Here is a 22,346-nt window from a genome sequence, read left to right as displayed (position 1 = left end):
CCTCTCCCCACTTCTGATTCCAATCAACTGCTAAAAAGAGGCACAGTACTTCCAACTGTGGAAGTAGAATATAGTCTTAGGGTTAGAAGCAGCTTATAGCCTTAATAATTCCCCATAAATTTGTCTAATCTGCTTTTCAAGCCGTCCAAGTTGGTGGCCTTGCTACATCTTTTGGGAGCAAACATCATAGTTTACAATGATGCACCATTCCTTCCTGTGAAGCATAGATTGAATCCTCATCTGAGGTCTTGTGGCTCAGCAGTTCAGGAGCTGCTCCAGAGTAGAGTTTTGACACAACCAAATTCCTGCAGCTCTCTGTGGCATTTCAGTGTGCAGCAACATGACATGGAACTGTGTGTGACCTTGTGTCGTGGCAACCATGTTGTTCTTTTCATTTTTAATAAAGCAAAAGGAAGAAACAGAAAGCTACCCTGCCAGGTTTTTTGCTAACTTTATTTCATTATAAGTATACATGGCTCAACGTATGCAAATAAAACTAGAAAACTATCCCAATAACTTAAGAACCTATGGTGGAAATGTCACCATCAAGAGCACCATCCATTGTTGGAACAGTAAAATATCTCATGCTTGTAAAAAGGAATGTGTTGTATATCCAAATGTGTTGCTAAAAGGAAAAAAAAAAACACTTCTCAAGAATTAGGAATCAATAACTGGAGGGAAACTACATTTCGTTCCTGTTTTTGAGCTAAAATATTGGCCCTTTATCTTACAAAAAAAATTATAATGAAAATACAACTAAGATAAAGTACTGCATAGTATTTTAATCAAAATACAGAAACCAGCATTGCTTTGTGACGAAGACTCAGCATCTCCTCTGCGTATGTTTCATTTCTGAATAGAGAAATCTAAAAGTTAATAAAGAAAGAAAATAGACCTAGTATTATATTCTCTAATAGGGTACACTTCAGGCAGAACGTATTAAGTACTACGAAAATACATATTTTCCATTCTTTTTAATAATTTACTTTCATTAAAAAGTTGTGAGGTCGTCACAAGAATTTTATACAAATTCATTACTTTGTACTAAATTAACCCCACCCCCCAAAAAATTCATCATCCAAAATCAAGGTGTTGTGTTTTTGTGGGTTTTGCTAAGCCCTGTTGTAACAATTATGCAAAACAAAGTTAGGTGGGGAGACTACATTTTGGTATGAAGGAATATAAATTTACACACATTTTTACAGCAAACTCCTTATAATCCTAAGAACGTCTACAAAATTCACAGTTATATTACAAGCAAGTACAAGTTTGAGATAAAGCTGTTTGAATACCAACCCGCCCCAAAAAAGGTTTTCTAGATTAAAAAAAATTAAAAAACCAAATGAGAAAAAGATAAAATAAAAATATGCAGTTTCAACTTATCTGTACCGAAACTTCATAACTTTGAACTGGACCACAAGGTATAATAATAATAATAATAATAATAATAGGGTTTTTTTATTTGTACCCCACCCATCTGACTGGGTTGCCTCAGTCACCCTGGGAGGCTTACAACATATATGAAAACATAACAAATCATTACACATTAAAAAGCTTCCCTATGCAGGTAAACTGCATTAATGACTGAAACCCTTTCAGCAAACACAAAGTGCTTTCCTGGGCTGGTGGAACAATGGGTTCCCCAGCTTCTTCTGTCTTCGAAGGCTACGGCGCATGGCCAGCTTACTGGTGGTTTTGTGCTGGGTCGTCGTGGAGGACAAGATTTCAGGCTGGACGCTGACATTCCTAGTCATCCCCCTCCTAGGCTTCTTTAGCAAAGGCCCCGAATTGGATTCTTCCAATGTCCTTTTGCAGCTCACTGTCGCTGCTTTGGTTGGCTCGCTTGGAGGTACCTTGAAGGCTTTTGGATCCATGCCTGCGTTCCCAGAGTTGGAGGGAGAGAGGGTCCCTGGCAGGCTCCGTCCTTCCGAGTCGCGCATCCTCAACCCAAACAGTCGGCCGCACTTCTCCTCCTGTGGCACCGCATCCTTGTTTGACACCACCGCTAACGTTGGGGCGCTGTCTTTGGCGGCCTCCCCAGGCGGCTCTGAAGGTTTACTCAATGCCGTGTTGCGCGTCAGCGAAGGGATGGTCTCAGGGGAGCTGAGCCGTGGCCACAAGTCATCTTCTAAAACCTGGTGGGGTTCAAGAGAGTAAAATTATGTAGTTGCAAATCCAAAGACTCAGATATTTCCCAGTATCTGTTCAGACAAATCCCAGAGAAGTCTGTGATGGTCAGATAATCCAAGATGTGGAAAGCTTTAAATGCCTCTTGAAAAATATTTATGTTTACCCAAGGTTTTGCTGGACTATTGACTCTTAAAATAAACTTTACACATACAGATAGAAGACTTTTTACTAGTGTTACTAAGTGGGAATTTCTCCCCTTAATTCTTTTTCATGCACTGTTCAGTTTTACTTAGGACAGGCTTTTAAAAAGGAATTTTTAGTGAATATTATTGCTGTACTCTTATTTCAGGTGTTGGCCCTCCAGATGTTGCTGAAATACAACTCCCATCATCCCTGGCTGAAACTTTTATTCAATAAGCACGTGAGCCTGATCCCTTGTTTCTCATCCTGTTTTTCTCTGATGTGTTCTTTCCCTCATTCTCCTGCCATCTCTGAAGACAAGTCTCAGGTCCAATAAAATAAACTTCAAGCTTGGAAAATTCAGCTTTTCAAGCTCTGGAACCCCAGCTCGACACCTTGCCATTGTCCCAGTGAGAAGCAGCAAGGTTAAATGTAAGCAAAAAGGTAAAATACAGATCTCCCAGGTACTGAATGCTCAAGTATAGTCTAACGTCGTAGTTCCCAACGTGGGGCACACGCCCCACAAGGGAGCAATTCAAGAATGAGTTATTAACAGTGAATGGCCTTTTAGGCTTCCTCCACATGAATAGGAGTTCACTTTTTGAACAATAAGGATTATATGTCATGGGATGGGAAGCATCAGGATTTTAGAGATGGTGCATGGCCAAAAAAAGGTTACTCTAACATAACCAACTGAAGCAGGGCAGCTGCTCAGAGGTGGACAGGTGGTTTGAACGGGGCTGCTAACATCACAGACCAGAATATTCCTGGACATCAGGTGACCACCCAAATCAGCCATCCCCACAAACCTGCTGGGAGAAATTGTCCAGGGATTTGGAGTCCGCTCTCACTGATATCCAGACCGTACCCAGCCTTCTTTAGAAAAAGGGTTTGTGTGAAGGCTAACAACATAGGGCTGAGCCATAGTTTTGTTCCAAAGCATTGTGGTAGACTTAAATGGCTGAAATGCCTTGCCCCTTGTCCTTTTATAAGTCAGTCTGGCTGCCATCTGCCTAATTATAATTTTTGTTCATTCAATTACTGTTAATATCTTTCAAGTTATCTATGGCCAATTATATACAAGGAGGTAATTTGCAGTTCAAATTATTCTATTTTCCCCCAACAAGCTGAATTCTAAAATTTTACACTGAAATATATTGTTGAAAATTTAACACAGGCCCTCCTGAAAAAGTCACCTCCAGAATAGCCAGGGAAGTGGGAGATCTTGCTGTATATCTTGACATTCTAGTTCTGTAAGGGGCCTGCCGTTTACACACAGTACTGTATATTTAAAGCACATTTAAGCACATGACGCTCCACCACAAGATCCCTGTGAATAGTAGTTTACCCCTCATAGCGCTAATTCCCAGATTAATGGACTACAGCTCCCAGACTTCTTTGGGAGAAGCCATGTGCTTTAACTGTACAGTGTGGATGTGATCCCAGTGAGCTTCAAGGCTGAGTGGCAATTGAACCCTGGGCTCCTGGGTCCTTGTCCAGCACACTAACCACTCACTGTGGTACCTCACCCACATACCCTGCATACATAGGATTCCTTTCACCCCTGTGGCTACAATCCAATACACACTGGCTCAGAAGTAAGCCCCACTCAAGGAAAAGGAACTTCCTTCCTTCTGAGCCCTTGCACTTCACCTCTGAGCATACACAGAGCTCCTCTCATCTCCAAATAACCAGAGCCTTCCAAGCCACCCCAAACATCTAGCTTGCCAATACCTAAACTCCTGTGAGACCTCCATCTCACCTGTCCTGTGCACATTATAAAAGGCTGGGTGATAAATCAAGGGTATTAAAGCAAGAAAAATGTCCCTCCCATCACATACACACCCTTAGAGCATTTCCCATGTGAATCTGTAATTGCCTCTAATTTTAATAAATGAGGATATACTGTACTGTAACAGGCATGCCTCCAGCATTACATGTTCCTAATTGCACCCACTGAATATTTTTTGTCTTGCATTAAGGAAAAAAGCCACATGCTTTTACTGGTATGTATTTAAATTAAGTATTCCTCAGCCCCAAGCGCCACCATTTGGGGTTTGTTTGTAAACCAAGTCCTCCGCAATCCTGGTCTTTTTGGAGAAAAGTATTTTTAAAATTCTAATTTTTTATTTATTTTTTGCTTGTTTCTTTAGTTGCTTCTTTGGGATTGTATTCAATTAAGTGCTGTCCTTCCAGGGTTTCTCTCCCAGCCCTATCTGAAGATGCTGGGGATTGAACTTGGGACCTTCTGCATGCAAAGCAGATGCTCTGCAAGTGAGCCACAGCCCTGTGCCTTGGCAAAGTGCCCTCTGGTGGCCCTTCTTGGATGACCTGGCGGTGGCAGCAACATCACTCCCAGCATTGCCAGGCAGCTGAGTCCAGCCACTGTTTTAAATTTCCCACAGGGGTCCAACCATGGCATCACTCCAGGGCATTGTGGGAAATTTAAAGACCCTGGCACCAGCACTGCTCAGGACACCAGATGAGAAGTTGTTTTTTTTTAAGGTGGAAAGGTGGCAGGTGTGAGCTGTGGGCCCCACAAGCGCTATTGGAGGGGAGGGCTGTCAAAAGATTCCCTGTGCCAATGCCAACCTAGATACCACCCCAGTTACCTCTTACTAGAGAAAATGAAGGGCTGCATGCTGGGACCATCGTAGGGGTGGAGCTTAAAGCTACCCTGTGGTCCCCTGCTGGGCCACCACCTCGTTGCTATAATTCTGCCTGCACCTTTGCATAAGCACATGCTGAATTCTGTGCCTTGATCACAACAGAGAGTGATGGAACGGTGAGCATTTTGACTTCTCCTAATAATAATATAAACTGAATGTTTTCATTATTAAAATGGAGGGAGGGGGGGAAGCAGGCCCTGGGCTCGCTGTTGGGATTTGCCAGATGGACTCCTCCTATAAGCCCTGTTTCGCTCCTTAAGAAGAGGAACATCAGAAGTGCCTCCTGGATCAGGCCAATGGCCCATCTAGTTCTGGCATGGAGAAGATAAAGAGACAGGGGAATTAAGCCCTGAAGTTCAGTCAGACTTTACTAGGGGACCGAGCCTTTAATGTGGCAGGTCCTGCCCCGTGGAACTCCCTGCCAGTAGAAGCTCGGCAGGAATGGTCCCTGCCTGCTTTCAGACTTCTTTTGAAAACTGCTTTGTTCAGATAGGCCTTTGAAATATGTACTTCCCAAACCAGATTTTATGGCTGCTTCTACTGGTGTTTTATCACTGCTGGTTTAATTTTGTATATCGTAGACTGCCTTGATTTTCTGGAAGAGGAGAGAGAGCGCAAAAGAGACGAGTAGGATAAAGAAAATGAAAGAATGAAATAACAGAATGAGAGAGGTAAGGGTGGGAGGGGAGGAGGAGAATGGAGAAAATAGGAAAAGAGGGAGTCAGAGAGAAAGTGAAAAAACAGGAGGGAGGAAGAGAAAGAGTGAAATAAAGAATGAGAAAGAAAGAAAGAAAGAAAGAAAGAAAGAAAGAAAGGCAAGCAGAAAATAGAAATCCCACCTTTTTTACTAGCTGTGTCTGTATAGAGACCCCCGAGTAGCTCATCCAAACCTTTGTGGGTTTTTTCCATTTTGCTTTGCCAAAGGAGAGCTATTCAAAGACTCAGGGGAACATCAAAGCAGCCAGAGCTATTCCGAGCCCAGTGGCGGTAATTGCCGGTTGCTTCAAAACACCCCAGCTGAGCATGACTCCCCTCCCCTTTGACAAGACAAGGACTGCTGTACAAAGGGCTTCCAGAAGGCAGTGGCGACAGAGAGAACAGCAACAGCCAAAACTCCAACAGAAAACAACAAGGAGTGGGCAGCACTCCAAGGATATTCTATTTGAATCATGGCAAACCAAGTGGCTAAGTGGAGAGGCATGTGACCAGACCAACATCGTCAAGGGCCAGGGATGATGGGACTTGTAGTTCATCAATATCTGGAGGCTTATTACAGGTGGGTAGCCGTGTTGGTCTGCCATAGTCAGAACAAAATAAAATAAAAAATTCTTTCCAGTAGCACCTTAAAGACCAACTAAGTTTGTTCTTGGTATGAGCTTTCGTGTGCATGCACACTTCTTCAGTGTGCTTATTGTTTATTTTATTTATTAAAGGTGTAAGTTTCTTTCTCTGGCCCACAGGCAATCCAAAGCAAATTACAACCAAACAATCAGACAATAAACCCCACGTAGATGCATTAAAACCAGGAGGACCGAGAAAGCATGAAAAAAAACAACAACATTCCACTTGCTTCTGTAAGGCCATTGATTGCTAATAATTATAATAATTTTTATTATTATTACCCCTGCCACTCTGGGCAGCTTCCAACGAAGTATTAAAACACATTTTAAAAAACTCAAAATATTAAAAACCTCCCCGTACAGGGCTGCCTTCAGACGTCGTCTAAAAGCCAGCCAGATGTTTATTTCAATGACATCTGATGGGAGGGCGTTCCACAGGGCAGGCACAACTACCAACCGAAGGCCTGGTTAGACAGGAAAGTTTTTGCCTGGCGCCACAGGTGATAAGTTCTACCCTGGTGGAATCTACACACGTATAAAAACAGTTCCAAAAATGTTTTTTTTTTTTAAGTGTTTTTAAAAACACACTGAATTTTCCATAAGGCTCGCCATCGCCATCTAGTGCCACATTGTATATTGCACTTAAAACGTTTTATTTGCAGCTGCCGTGACCTCTCGACATCATGACTTGGGATTCCACCCCTCTTTTCTTACCTTGACTGGAGGAGTGGAGCAGCGTGAAGGAGTCACTGCCCACATCTCAGGGCTGCTATAGGACGGGCCTTCGGCCAGGTTGAAATACAGTTCCTCCTCCCCTTCCAGACTGCTCTGGTTGCTGCGCACCGAAGAAAGGCTGATGACGATGGCACTGGTGTTGTCTGCCCGCAGCATGCGCTGCCTCCAACGTCCCAGTGCACGGTTCACCAGCATTTTGGCCAGAGACTGCTGGCGCCCTCCCTTTCGGTTCCAAAGGTAGGCAGGCAAGGAGATGCGGAAGAAGAGAAGAGGAAAGTCACCATCCCATAACTACGACATGTATTTTGGGAAGTTCCATTTCTCGGCTATGCCTTCAGACGGCCTTTAGACAGATGTTATGATCAAATTCTGCACGATGGCTTCCTGAGATCTGATATTATATTTATTTATATCCCACCTTTTCCACCAGATGGGGACTCATGGTGGCTTACGCAAAACACATAAAGCTCAAAACATACAAAACACACAAAAAAAAATAACTAGAGAAAAGACTTTGCTGCACAGGTTTCCCACCCAATCCTAGATGGTTCCTGGTCTCTTTTTTCCCTCACAGTGATAAGATAAAGAAACCTGTTCATGAGAGACTGAGAGATAATATTCTCAATTCACTACCCAGCCACTGGTAGTCCAAATTTATTTTTCTATCATGGTTTCGGCTGGTGGTGGGGAAATTGGTGGCTATTGGTATGGTTTCAGATTCTCATGCTCACCGTAAAATACTTTTTCTCTTCATGGTCCTGGCACATAGAAATGGCTTCCTGCGGTGGGATCATGTTCCACAGCCCATCACTACCCAGGATGATATATTTGTGCTTCTGGGGATCTAATGTGTGCACACTTGTGTCCGGTTCGGGAGATACAACAAACTCGCCGCTGTAGAAGTCGTAGCTCCACAGATCACCTGGAATGGGAAGGGTACAAGAGATAAAACACACCAAAATAGAGTTTTACAAATTTTAATTCATTTACTGGTAACTGGGGGTGGGGAGCCACTGCTATCAAATGCAACAGTTCAGGATGGAATCTGAAAATCAAACTCCCCGTGCTTAGAAAACAAAACTGTCAGGACTTAAGAAGAGTTCCGACTAGCTTTCTCCCTGCAGGGCTGTCACAGCAAGCTACTATTGAACTACAGAGGATTAGGCTCTCATTAGCTACTAGCCAGGGGCACTATACTAGGGGAGAGCTGTAGATCAGTATCCCTGGTTCAATCCATAGCATCTCAAGGTATGGCAATGCAGTATATATCCATAGAACACCCCCTTAGTTACTATTTCGGGTTTTAAGGTTATATTAAGGTTATGCATCCATCAGCATCAGTTTGGACAAGATCCTGTTACCAGTCAGAAGCAAATGGTTACAGCTCTTGGCACAGGCACCAAGCACAAGGTCAGGCAGCCAAGCAAGAAACCCTGCCTGAAACCCTGGAGAGACACTGCCAGTCAGTGTAGACAATACTGAGCCAGATGGACCAGTGGTCTGACTTGGTGTAAGGCAGTTTCCAATGTAACCCAAGAGTTAAGAGTGTTGAGGGTACAAACAAAAAAAGCAATGACTTCATTGGGGAATGGCTTGACTTTATTATGTAGTCAAATATAAGACAGCACAACTGGACACACACAGTGGTGGTTTTCACCTATGGAACTTGAAATTCACCATTACTACTTCTGAAAATGGAACTCATCTTTTGGTTTAACCTATATCTCATCTGGGATTGACATCCTACTGGATTTCAGTGCTCTATACACATCCTTGCCCTTTGCTGTTAATTTTGATCAGTCCTTTGCTAGCCCATAACTGTAAAACTGCATTTGCTTGGTTGCAATTTAGTGGTTTTATCTGGGATTGTTGTAAAAGGTTGACTGACTTATTGCCCTATTTTGGAATGGAGGTGTTCCTGTGATAGGAGAAAGGGAAAAGGGGAGATGTAATGCTCTGTAAGTTTATGAGGTTCTTTACAGTAACTGCCATGTCATGCCTGGTTGTTACAGACTGTTACTTTCAGTTTGTTTTGTACTGAATATATTTTTACACGCTTGCATCCTGTATTATGTTTCTATAAAAAACCACCCCAAGTCAATATATACAGTTGCAATTGAAATTATTCAACCCCCATTGTGAATCAGGTTTATTATCATTTCAGCTGTTTGCAAAGAGCAACACAAACAAAGGCAATTGAAATCGCTCAAGTGGTTCCCCCAAATTCAGCTGGAATTGCAACTTATACTGCCTTCTCCTACTGCCTGTGAGGTAGGTTCTACTGAGAGGCGGTGATGGGCCCAAGTTCACCCAGTGAGCTTCATAGCATAGTGGGGATTCGAACACAGGTCTCCCAGGTCCCAGTCTGACACTCTTGCCACTGCAGCACAGTGGCTCTTAAACAGGCAATCATCCCTTCGCATAAGCAGCCTGAAGGAAAATATTTTCTGACTCCATTTTTCCTCATGTTACACAGCCCCTTGGTGAGGGCTGTAACATCTTTTGGTGTGTTACAGTACAGGTGCACCTGAAAAACAAACTTTTACCCCTTGACAAGAAAAGGACCTAGGGCTGTAAGCCAAAAAAAGTTCTACTCAAGAGTAGACCTGCTGGACTTCATGGAACTGAGTTTGTCCTTTACTCTCAAAGGATCTGCTCCGGATAGGACAGCTACAACCCCTAGCAACTGAATAACAGCATTTTGTGTTTTGTTTTGTTTTTTGTCATCAGAAAGCTCAAAACCCTAAAGTGCTGAGGCCCCAGTAAAGGCAGCCATTTTTTGTGAGCTCTGCTCCTCGCAAGGCTTCTTTTTCCGCCCACGCAGGCACTTCAGAAAGCGGCAAGCGGTTTTAGGAAATAAGGAACCCAAGCTCTTTTGTTTCCTGAGGTACAATGCTCATTTTGCCATTAGCGCCGCACGCCATCCAGCTGACAGCGTTTTCAGACGCTCGACAAGGAGCCATTCGAATCAATTACTCCTATTTACTACGGCCAAGCACAACCTGAGCCAGTCCTCATTCGAGAGCTAATTTCTGCCTCTGCTAAAGCAGAGATAAGAGGGGAAGGGGAAGAACTCGTTCTCCCATTAAAAAGGCTAATTAGGGGAAAACACACACACAGCATCCCTGATCGTAGGGGAGGCCCTCTCCTCCGCCCACCAGTTAGCACAAAGAGGTTGAATCAGCTTATATTAAAATGGGGGTGGGGGATGAAGATGAACTGCATGGAATCAGGCCCTGTTACGGCCTAAGAATATAAAAAGAGACTGCTGGCACATCTAGTCCAGCATCCTGTTCTCACAGTGGCCTCCCAGATGCCTGAATGGGAGGCCACAGTCACATCATATATTTAAAGCATTATGATACAACTCAGAACAGGCATTGCTTCCCCCCAAGGGATTCTGGGAACTGGTGCTGAGAGTTGTTAGGAGACCCCCATTTGCCTCACAAACCAACAATTCCCAGAGTCCCCTATGAAGAGAGATTGACAGAAACCATTCTGAGAATTGGAGAATCCTGAGAGGAGAACAGGGTGCCTCCCATGAACTCCCAGCACCCCTAACAAACAACAGTTCCCAGAATCCTTTGGGGGAAGCCATGCCAGTTTCAAGTGGTATCATAATGCTTTAAATGCACGGTGTGTGAATGTGACCAAAAGGCTCGTCGAGCTCAGCAGCCTTCTCTCACAGCTAGAAGTCTTATCAGGAGTCCACAAGCAGAACCCAAGTCTGACAACATCCAAAGGGCTACTGATTCCCCCCACCTGCTCCTGGCTCTCAGTGAGGTCCTGATCCAGGCATGGGCTTTTGTGTGGCTCCTGGTTCTCCTGGGTATCCTCTAAGGACGCCCCACGTTGCAAGTCTGGGCAGGGATAAACCTTTACACCAAATTTTCCACACAACGAGACAGCTAGTCCTGACATGCTAAATTGGTTACTCATCATTCAGTGGCTATTGAGCATGCTCAGTCCTCATTAGGCTGGGTTTTGGGGGTGGGGGCTGGTAGTTGCCCTCTTAGTTTTAATTATTATTTTTTCTGCGCTTCTGCAAAATGCAGGGTTTCCTTCAAGCATGTTCATAACTTCCCTCTTGATTTTTTTTCAGCAGCGCTGCACAGCCATTGGCACTCTGCCACCCGACTTCGCTATTAGAGGGAGCAATATATAACAGGTTTACGCAATCCAGTCGAGGAGTGGTTTTTTGGGGTATGACTGGAACACTCATAAGCATATCCACCTGCAATTAAGCCTCCACCTGCCATTTACTGGCGAAGGAGCTCATCTGGAAAAATGGCTGGGAGGCAGCCAAGAGACTGCCGGATTAATTGCCTTCAGTGGGAGGTTTGGAAACGCTTGACTCTCACGAAGGCAAAATGATTGGGGGGGGGGGGGAAGTTCTCTCTATTCTAGCACCTTAATGAATAAATGGAATTCTGAGCTACTGCTGAGCTACAGCACTTCTTCTAAAAATGAAACAAGATCCCAGTCCTTATGACTCAATGAAGGACTGATTTAATGAGACCCTGAAAGCTGCCTTATACTGTGTCCGACCATTGGTCCATCTAACTCAGTACTGTCTGCACTGACTGGCAGCAGCTCTCCTGGGTTAACTCCCAGCTCTACCTGGAGATGCAGGGGATTGAACCTGGGACTTTCTGTGCATATGACAGATACTCTACCACCGCCACAGCCTTTTAAAGGCTTGTCACAGTGCAGGCAACTTTCCATTGACTCGCGTTCGAGTCAAGCACAACCACATGCTGTGAACACACATTGCTGTGAACCTGGAAGTGGCACTTAAAGAGGCAATAACAGCCCCCCAGAAGTGCAAAAATTGTGCGAAAACAAGTGTCTAGCAATCCCCCGAGCCTTTGCAAATGCAATCGCAGGAGTGCTGCTGAGTTTTGCAAGGGTTTCCAGGGGTTCAGAGGATGTTTGCAATCAGACCTTAATTCAGAACCATGAGCCACTGGAGTTTTTATTCTTTGTAGAAGAATGTATTTTGGCAAATATATATTTGCAGGCAGGAGGTCTCAGATTCAATCCCCAGCACCCCCAGGTAAGGCTGGGAACGCGCCCTGCCTGGGTAGCATCAGTCAGTGTAGACCACCCTGAACTAAGTGACTCAACACAGGGCAGCTTCCAATGTCCCAAAGTGATGGGAAGCCAGCGCTTAATGTCGCAGCTCAGGAGAAGCAGAACCAGCAGGCTAGGCGGCTCTTCTTTCTTGTTGTAAAAGGCCAGGAAAGAGAGGAAGAAATCTATTCAGGTGCAGAAGTTACACACACCCAACCCAAGAGGCCCCTGGTTGGGGGTGCAGAGGCTGGAACAGCGGGTGGGGGGTTTGCAGGGAGAGAGAAGAGAAATATTTCCGGCAAGGTAAACAGATCCACATGTGCCCGAGAGCCAGCAATGTAAATTCAGCAGCGCAGGCCCAAATCCCCACATGGGGAAACAGCCGCCACTCATCCTGTTTTCGATTACGTTATTGTGTACACTTTGCAGCACATTTGCTTCCAGTGAGAGGGAAAGAAATTGCAGGTTTGCGCCAGGGGTAGTGGGAGGTGGGGAGGGTGATCAAGATGGATAGCGGGAAGACAGAAAATCCCGTTTGCTCATAAAGCCTGGGTGTAGCAGGGTCTCGCTAAGGTGGATGTCAGGCAGGCAGCTGTGGCCAAGGCCTTGCTAAATCTAAGATGGATCCCAGATGGATCAGGCCAAAGGCCCATCTAAGTCTACATCCTGCTCTCTCAGGGGCCAAACAGATGCCCCAAAGGGAAGGCCGCAAGCAGGACCTGAGCACAACAGCATCCCACTTGTTATTCCCAGAAGCTGGTATTGGTATTCAAAACTGCTATTCAGAAGCACACTGCGTCCAACAGTAGAACACAGCCATTGTGGCTAAAAAGCCTTATTCTCTGTGTATTTGCCCAATTCCTTTTTTAGAGTCCTCCCAAGTCGGGAACCGCCACTGCCTCTTGTGGAAGTGAGTTCCATAGTGTAACTATGTGAAGAAGGACTTTCTTTTGGCTGCCTGAGTCGCCCAGCCTTCACTAGATGGCCCCATGACACAAACCTCTGCTCCCTAGGCACTTTCTCCACTCAGTTCATAATCTTAAACACCTCTGTCGCGTTCCCCGACGGGGCGAAGACACGCACCCTAAAGGCTGGTTTCTCAAGAAGCAAAGATATCCGTGAAATTCACAGAGAGAGACTTTGGCTGCGCACCAGTTGGGAACCAGAAGCTGCAACCAGAATCCACACGGCTGGTATGGTGGATTCCCCAATGGTGACAGCAAAGCAGAGGGGATAGAAGGGGTTAACTTAACTCGACGAAGTGTGTAATTAAAACATTAACCATCTGCTAAGGTCCATCTGGCTTTCATTTCCTTACAACTGGCACACAAAAAGGGAGAGGGGCTTTTTTTTTTTAATCTGCTGAGCGCACTTCTGAAGTTCCTAGGCCATGCAGAGTTGAGGCCTCACCTCGCCTTTCCAGCTTCTCCACACACACAAACACACAGTCTCCTGTGGGCATGAACAAAAGCCTGCAATATTACTCTGGGAACCCAAGGAGGAAGATAATCTACAAAACCTATTGTGAGGGAAGGGCGGAGGGGATGGGAAATCAGGCATATCCCAAGGCTTCTCCTCCTCCACTTTGAAAATTCACAGCACCGACTAGGCCTCACACTTGCACAACAGCAGCAGCCCAAGGAGAGCATGGCAATCCGGTGTCCAGGCCGTGGTCCACTTTCTCTTGTGGGGGAACATTGCAGGGGCCGCATACTATTGCTGGTCTGGGCGGGAGGCCAAAAATAATAATAATCTGCAGCAACGGATTAATTTAATTCATTCCATTTCTTTGAGATCTCTTCCCGCAAACTGTATCTCAAAGATATGGCTCTTACCACAGCAAACGACATTCCAGTTATGCAGAAGCCAGAGGTTTCTATCGCTTGCCATGCAAAAGTCATCGGCCGCCGCCACCAATCTCTCCATCAAGGAAATGAGAGGCATTAATGCTCGCCAAAGACACATTTCTGCCAGGAAAAGTACCCAAGGAGGGTGCAGGGAAAGGCTGGGGAGGGAATGCAGCCCCGGGAGTCCCGAGGGCCAGACAGAGGCACCTGAAGGGCCATATCCGGCCCCTAGAACTCAGTTTGCATAGCAGGAGCAGTGCCAAATTAGAAGTGGGGACAGTTGGCTTCAAATCCCCCCTCAACCCTGAAGCTCACTGGGTGTCCTTCGGCCGTTCAGCCTAATCTACCTCACAGGGTTGCTGTGTAGACAAAACAGGCTAGCAACCCCATTTACACCACTTTGTGAGGCTGGTAATTGGAATCAAAACAACATCCCCGATGGTGTAGCTGGAAGCGCCCCTGTGAACATTTACTGCTGGGTTGCCAGGGTATGCCTTTGTGGTGTACAGAAATGGGAGATGAAGCTGGGAGGGGGAGGGCTGTGCGGCTCAGTGAGTGGAGCACCTGCTTTGCATACAGAAGGTCCCAGGGTGAATCCCTGTCATCTCCTGGCAGGGCTGGGGGTGTGGGGAATCTTATTACAGAAGGATACAAGTAAACAAACCTAACGAGTTCATATGGGAAAGGGTGTGTTTTCCTTGATGTACTGGAATAGTAAATACCACGATGTGCAACAAACTGCTATTGGTTTATCGCAAGCTTTTTTGTTTTGTTGGCTGTTGCTGGCATCCGTCTGTCTCGAGAGGCAATGGAGTGTGCCTCCGGGGGGGGGGGAGCCAAACTGCGACATTAGCAGCACTGGAGTGACCTCCCTGGGGCAAAAGCCTTCACTTTGAAATACTGTAAATCCTATCGTGCGCCTTCACAGCAGTCAAAGTGATTGGAGGAGGACGAGCTAACAATTGGAAAAGCGAGACCGTGTCTGGATCAGAGGAGTTATTTGAGGTCAGAGCACACTTCCTTGCTCCAGGAGCTACTGAGGTAGGTGCATCTACGAGGGCAGCCAGCACTGGGAGCCAGCCAAGAGCCTGGAGCATTATTGACAACCTAGTGGATAGAGACACACAGGGCAGCTTTCCACCCTCAAATGGAGCATGGAGCATTTTTCCAAAGCTGCAAGAGCCTGTTTGCCACTTAAGCCAACAAGCTCGGCAGTAAGTGGGGGGGGGGGAGAATGAGCAGCTGGAGCCCTTCTCCACAAGCGGCTGTGCTAGTTTACCCAAGAGGCAGATTAAGCATGTGCTTAGGGCACCAGAAAGGCAGGGGCACCCAGAAGAAAAAGTGAGATTTTTAAAAATAAAACAATTTGGCATTTGAGGTTTTTGGGGGGTTTTTTTAAGCATCCAAGTAGTCCATCAGGACTTTGATAGACTTCATAACATTCCTCTACACACACTTGCCCTACTTTTTTGTTCTCTTAACCCCACATAAAACCAGGGATACTAACATAGTTCAAAATAATGCGAGGAAATCAGATAAGTATTGCAATCAATCTATGGGGGTTTTCTAATACTGTAATTATTTTTTATTTTACGCTTTGGTATGGTTTTTATGTTGAACTACATATAGGGGGACAATCTTTTCAGTGCTTAGAGCCTCTAAAGTGGTGGTTTTCAGCTGGTCCAGACCCAAGATCCACCTCTGACCCACAACGTGGGACCTGATTTCACATTTGATTTATACTTCAGCAATGCTAACAGTGCCCATTATTAATCCTAAAATGGCGGCTCACAAAGCACTATACCTTTGCATTACTAAATGAAATGCAGCTATTTTTGCACTTGCTCTTACCCAAAAGAAGCCATTGAAAAGGAGCGATTTTTGCATCCCGAGAGAAGTCTGGAAGCCACCGAGATACAAAAAGGCAGTGAAGAAAGTGCCCCTGTGCCATAGGAGCTCCCTCACCAGAGGCATAGGTATAGGAAGGCAATCCATTCACAGACTAGAACAATCCAACGTCTCTCATGAGGCCTGCACTAGCAAAGTTATGGTGAATGCTGGCCATCCCAGAACCAGGATACAAAATCCACTTACAACCACGAAAGCCACTGTGGTGTAACGATTATAAACGTTAAGACGAGGGCCTGGGAGACCAGAGTTCAAATCCCCACTCAGAAGTTCAGTGGTGACCTTGGGCCAATCACTCACCCTCAGCCTAACCTACCTTGCAGGGCTAATGAGAGGATAAAATGGAGAGGAGAACGCTATTTGCCATCTTGAACTCCTTGGAAGGAAGGTGGGATATACATGAACCTGAAATGAAACTGGTTTCCAGTGCTGGAAATCTGGGAGGCCAATTTTATTCCTCCACTGCATGTTAAGTGAATAGTTTCCTTTCTCTCCTATGGGGAAAAAAGCACCTGCATTGGACTGGAAGCTGCAAGCTGCACCCCACTGCCCCCCAAAATATCCATAGCATTGGCAGTCATGTTAGATCTCCTCCGCCTGGCCAATCACTTGCTTACCTAGAGCCCGAGCCACCGCCAGGAACGGAATCTGGTCAATCACTGTGCTTCGCCGCACAGGGCCGTTGTGGGTCAGGCGAGGCCTCTTCCACACAACCCGATTCACGCCGGATTTATTGATCACACTGAAATGGTCAGGGCGGGGTGACAGGGAGAGGAATCCAGAGGGAGGGAACAGGGGAGAAGAAAGAGAAGGCAAGTCAGTTACGAAGCTGTAAAACTGTCGGAGTATGAATGATATCGTCGGTTTTATAAAGTAGGAGCTGCAATAAAATGTTGCAGCGCAGAGCTGTGCTGCTCAGGGGTCTAGCCAGCTAAGCACCGTATTCCATCCCCCACTCATGATTTTTCCTCCAACCGTCAGTCGGCATTTTGCAACAAAGACTTTGTGGAGCTGCTTTGGGGGTTTTCTCCCTACTTAGGACATTTCACCCTTAAAAGCGTATATGCAAGCTACCTTGTATTGAGTGAGACTACTGGCCCATCAGGTTCAATACTGTCCATTATTAGGAGAACCTAATTCCCCTCACAGAGCTAAAATTCTCATTTATCGATCAACTCGTCTTCCCAGGGAACTCTGGAAACTGTAGCTCTGTGAGGGGGATAGGGTTTTCCGAAGAACTCTCAGCACCCTCAGCAAACTATAGTTCCCAAGGTTATTTGGGGGGGGGGGACCATGACTGCTTAAGGAGTTATAATACTGCTTTAAATGTCTGGTGCAGATGTAAGCTAAGTTTTACTCATCAATTTGATAAATAAATAAATAAGTGGAAGACAAAAGCTGGAGAGAACTCCTTGCCACTGGAAAACCAACAGCAGCAGAGGAAAAACAAGACTAATTCTGCACCCCCTAACGCGTCCAATTTTAAGCAACGACAAAATAGTGTTCTCGGCTGCAAAACTTTGACTCAGATCTATCTGAAGCCTAGAAGCTGAGGAGGTGACAGGAAGGGATTCTGGCTGTGCGGCCAAATGAAAAAGAGGGAACAACAAAGAAACCAATCAGGCTGATGAGGAAACCTCTTAACACCGATAGGCTGCGGCTGATCATGTGGCAAGGACAGACTCCCTATAAAAGCTTCCGGATCCCTTGACACAGACAATGCAAGCACTTCACTGGCAACCTAGGGGTGGTCCTTGTGCTGCTCCTTCCAATGTGTTTCTTTCCCCATTTCTGGGGTAGGGGAAATAGACACAACGGCAGCACCAGACAGAAGGTCTGTTGCCCTGAGATGCCACCACCTGCCACGACCAAATTGCTGATGTTCAAAATCTATTTTTTTTAATATTATTATTATTATTATTATTATTATTAGTTACTGCCTGCCCTTCAACCTAAGGTTCCAGGATGGGTTACAGTATCAAAAGCCATTTTAAAAACAATTTTTAAAAAAGCTTGCAACCATAAAAATAAGATGGGACCCAAAAACATGCACCTCAAGTGCCAGAAACTAGGGTAACAGAGGGGCGTCTTCAGCAATCTCCAAAAGCTGTATAATAAAGGCCTTTATTTAGACACTTGCCTTGGCCTCTCACCAAAAGCAGGAGCAAAGATTGTTCGCATTTGCCTTTTTTAAAAAAAAGAAAAAGAAAAACTGAAATATGCAAAACTACCCAAGTTATCTCAGGATTTTCCCCAGCAACAGTAAGAAGAAAGGAAGGGAGAAGCAGACGTCACCAACACTCTGGCAAAGGGTTCGTCAGGGACAAGAGCTGCACCTTGAAATTTTTAGCACCTGCTCTCCAGCGCTTAACCAGCAGGACCAGTTTGGGAGCCAAAAAGCAAACCGCAGATGCCAAGAAGCAGGTGTCAGCTAGCTATTAATCTTTCAGGGTGGCAGAAAGGAGCTGTATGCCCAGTGGGGACACAGAACTCCTGAGATGCGGATCAACGAAACTACAAGCAGCAATCTGGGGGCCACCTATAAGGTCACAGATAATATGGAATACCGCCCCCCAAAATGTGTTAGCAAACTGAGTTAAATAAAGCAGAGAGAGTCCAGAGAGAAAAGGAATAGTGATGGCACTTTACTGAGGAACCTAAACAAAAAAAAAACAGTGTATAATTTGAGGAGAAAGGAACAGAGTGGTTTTGGGTGTCTTCTTTCAGGCCTTAAATTTAGCAGGGAGGCATTCAACCAAACATAGAGGAAAAACTCCTGCAAGAACTACACAGCTGATCAGCTCAGAGCACCTGCTACCTCAGTAAATATCAGGTCTCTCTGACCAGTTGCTAAGCAACACCCCCTCTTGGGTAGCTTGACTAACACCAAGGGCAGAATTAACCGTTAAGCTACCTGTGGAATGACCTCTGATGCACTGCTAACATCACTCCTCCTAAATGCGAACGCAGTTGGATGAGTGCAGACAGGGCTGTAGCCAAAACATGGCCAGCCAAAAGAGGGACGTTATCAGTGTGCTCAGCGAAACCCCAAGGTTTCCAGGAAGCATACAGCACAAATCTAAAAGGGGGCAATTCTTCCCCCACCCACCCCCCACCCAAAAAAAAACCACCACCAAGCCCAAGTATGGCCAATGCTCTCCAGCGCACAAAATGCCTAGTGCAAGTCAAAAAAGAACAATGAAAAGCCAACACAGGGAAAGTCTCAGTTGAGCCTGTTACAGCTTCAAGCATTCTGGAGGACTGGCTAACTGGAATTCTGAACAGGACACTTCTTTTACATGGGAGGGAGAAGGGACACCAGCGGAGCTACTATGAAATTAATAAGTGCCCCGTAAGTGACTTTAGGTCAAATTGCTTACAATTTTTGGGTCCAGTACAACCCAAACTGATTTAACTTTTTGTTGTATACAATTCAACAATCGCAAAGTCTGAGAATCAGTAGCACAGATGTTGTAAAGGAGGAGCGTTGTGGTAAGTTGGCTGCTCTGTTGTGGCTAATGCATTTCCCCCCTTTTTAACAGAGGTCAAGACCCTAATTAGAGCAGTAACTATGCCCCGTGGAGCTAGACTGGTGACTGGGAGCAGCTTCCGGGACCACATAACACTGGTCCTAAAAGAACTCCATTGACTCCCAGTAGGTTTCCGAGCTCCACTCAAAGTGTTGGTACTGACCTTTAAAGCCCTAAACAGCCTCGGCCCTGTCTACCTAAAGGAGCGTCTCCACCTCCATCCTCCAGCCCCAGACACTGAGGTCCACCTCCAAGGGCCTTCTGATGGCTCCCTCATTATGAGAAGTGACATTGCAGGGAACCAGGCAGAGGGCCTTCTTGGTAGTGGCACCCGCCCTGTGGAACGCCCTCCCAGATGTCAAACAGCTATGTAATTTTTAAAAGACATCTGAAGGCTGCCCTGTTCAGGGAAGGTTTTAGTGTTTGTGTTTTTAATTTTTTATTTATTTTTTTGTTGGGAACTGCCCAGAGTGGCTGGGGCAACCCAGTCAGATGGGTGGCATATAAACAACAACAACAACAACAACAACAGAGCAAGCCTGAAACAGGAGGAGATTCTCATCCTGCAACATGTGCCATCCCCTAACGAAAAAACCCGATGTTCCTCTCCACCTGCTCTGTGCTCAAATAACTGGAGTTTAACGAGCCCCAGAGAGATGCGGTGCTGGTGATGTCAGCGAGAAAAAACCTTCGGGTTATCTCTGTTTCAGACAGACTTGAAAAGAGAGAGGAGGGCGGAGAGGGAACAGTGCCCATCCATATGCTGTAGCGCTCAGGGCAAAGCTCCTATGAAGCGCTGCCAACTTCCAAGCCCCAGGGGTTTTGTTTTGCAACAGCGGCACAGCAGCTGGCGGACCCCCTGCCACATACACACTCGCCTGCTCTCAGGATCCCCCCCCCCTCAAAAAAAAACTCCACGATGGCTGAAAAAATCATCAAGCGCAGCACCAGCAACAAAGGCACACAGAACATTCTGCGCTTTTGGGTGACACTGCAGCGTGAAACACAAGATGGGAAGAAGAGCCCTGGTGGATCGGAACGGAGGTCAGTCTAGTCCTCCATCGTCCTGTGGCCCACAGCAGACAACCAGATGCATCTTGGGAAGCCCATAAGAAGGCAACAGTCCTCTCTAGCTGATGTCGCTCAGCCACACGTTTTCAGAGGCAATGCTGCCTTTGGCCCTGCAGAATACACCCCTCGTGACTAACAATCCTTGGTTTGACAGGGGAAAGAACGTGCTTCTTCATGCAGCACGTAGTTAAACTGCGGAACTCACTGCCACAGGAAGCAGTGATGGCCACCAACCCAGATGGCTTTAAGAGAAGGACTGATCAAATTCATGGAGGAGAGGGCTATTGGTGGTTACATGCCTATCTATGCTCTGCCTCCACAGTCAGAGGCAAGAACGCTTCTGAATATCATTTGCTGGAAACCACAGGAGGGAAGAGGGTCTTGCACTCGGGTCCTGGTTGTGGGTTTCCCCCAAAGGCATTTGGGTAGCCCCACATGAGAACAGGGTGCTGGACTGGATGGACCACGGGCCTGATCCAGCAGGCTGTTCTTGCATTCTTAGGATCACCCCACACAGCACTGAGCTACACGTTAAAAAGAAATCCAATTTCAAATCTCATCTAAGCAAAACTTGGCCACCAGCGCTTATCTCAGACCAAGTCCCCAATGCCACATCTATGATATGGATAATAATAAAAATAATATTAATACTGGCCTATCTTGTTGTATGGAGTACTGAGGTCAAGAATGGTACATTCTTTGCCTGTGCTGCACTGCTTCAGAATGCAGGGGGGGGGGGGCTGACATGATTACATGCTCCCCTGTACAACTAAAAAAATCATCACACACAGAAAAACCAACATGCCAGGGAGCTGGAAAGTTAATGTTAGGCCTGACCAACGTTTGCAACTGCACTTTGAAGTCTGGTTGGTCTGCAACTGCACCTCACACTCGGGCTGCAGTGCAAACCATCATTGCCAGGGATTCCAACCATGGCTGACGTCAACCAGGGTGACACTAGATTGGCAATAGCCAACGGGGTATCCTCCATATGTGGACTACAACTCCCATCAACCCCAGCTGGCATGGCTAATAGATTGGGAAGACAAGAGCTGTATGACACCACATAGGCTACCCCTGCTCTAGACTGTGTCTGCAGACAGCGGGGGGGGGGCGGGGGGAGAAAGTTAGCGCCAGCTTGACCAACCTTGCAATTCTACTCCGACTCCGGTTGGGATGTGAACCCTGCTTGGTTGGCCTCTTGCCCATAGGTGGCACCCTGATTGGTTGGCATCCGTGCCAAAATGACATCCAACCCCAGCAGGAGAGCAAAATGAAAAGGGGAACTCCTAAGGGCTGGCTCGTGATTTATGGACTATGACTCGCAGGGAGCCAGAGCTTTTTCCGCGCCAGAGCTCAGCGCCAGATGCCGGGGAACTTGCAACCAAAGGGAGCTATTTGCTTTCATGACTTTCTTTGCAAATTTCCCAGGAGCATCTGGCAGCCTGCTGCTGGAAATCGGACTGGACGGACACTTTGCTCTGATCCAGCTAATAAAGTCATACATTCATATATACATTTTAAATATTTCGTTTGTTTGTCTATTTCAGCAGCCAACCAGCATCTCCCTCTCACACAAATAAAACACATTAAAAAAAAAGCCAGATAAAACTATTTTTAAAAGCTTAAAACGATTTGAAAGCCTGAAAAGCTAGCAGTGTTTAGAAGCTGAGGGAAATTGAGAATTTTTCACTTAGTGCTGAAATGATAGTGAAGCCTCCCCTTATTTTGGGCATTGATGGCAGCAAGGTAAGAGCCTCAGATACGCACATCTCAGCGCTGGGGCAGGTTGATATCAGATTTATCATTTGGGGGGACATTTTCAGAGTCTGCTGCATTATACGATCTAAGCCAAGTTTACAA

General features: G+C 46.0%; 1 protein-coding gene across 1 annotated transcript in view; it reads right to left on the bottom strand.

Annotated features, from left to right (window-relative positions):
- Window positions 1-434: 434 nt before the first annotated feature.
- Window positions 435-22,346, bottom strand: part of PPM1D (protein phosphatase, Mg2+/Mn2+ dependent 1D) — a 32,304-nt gene continuing 10,392 nt past the window's right edge. Inside the window, exons 3-6 of the mRNA XM_033171581.1 lie at window positions 16,500-16,624; window positions 7,786-7,976; window positions 7,034-7,276; window positions 435-2,135 (exon numbers count right to left, since the gene is read on the bottom strand). Of these exons, the coding sequence (XP_033027472.1) occupies window positions 1,596-2,135; window positions 7,034-7,276; window positions 7,786-7,976; window positions 16,500-16,624 (1,099 nt within the window). The 3' untranslated portion in view covers window positions 435-1,595. The remainder of the gene's footprint in view (window positions 2,136-7,033; window positions 7,277-7,785; window positions 7,977-16,499; window positions 16,625-22,346) is intronic.

Source organism: Lacerta agilis, chromosome 15 (genome assembly GCF_009819535.1).
Source record: "Lacerta agilis isolate rLacAgi1 chromosome 15, rLacAgi1.pri, whole genome shotgun sequence".
NCBI lineage: Eukaryota > Metazoa > Chordata > Lepidosauria > Squamata > Lacertidae > Lacerta > Lacerta agilis.
Note: the sequence above shows the minus strand (reverse complement) of the source record. Positions and strands in the feature narration are given on the sequence as shown.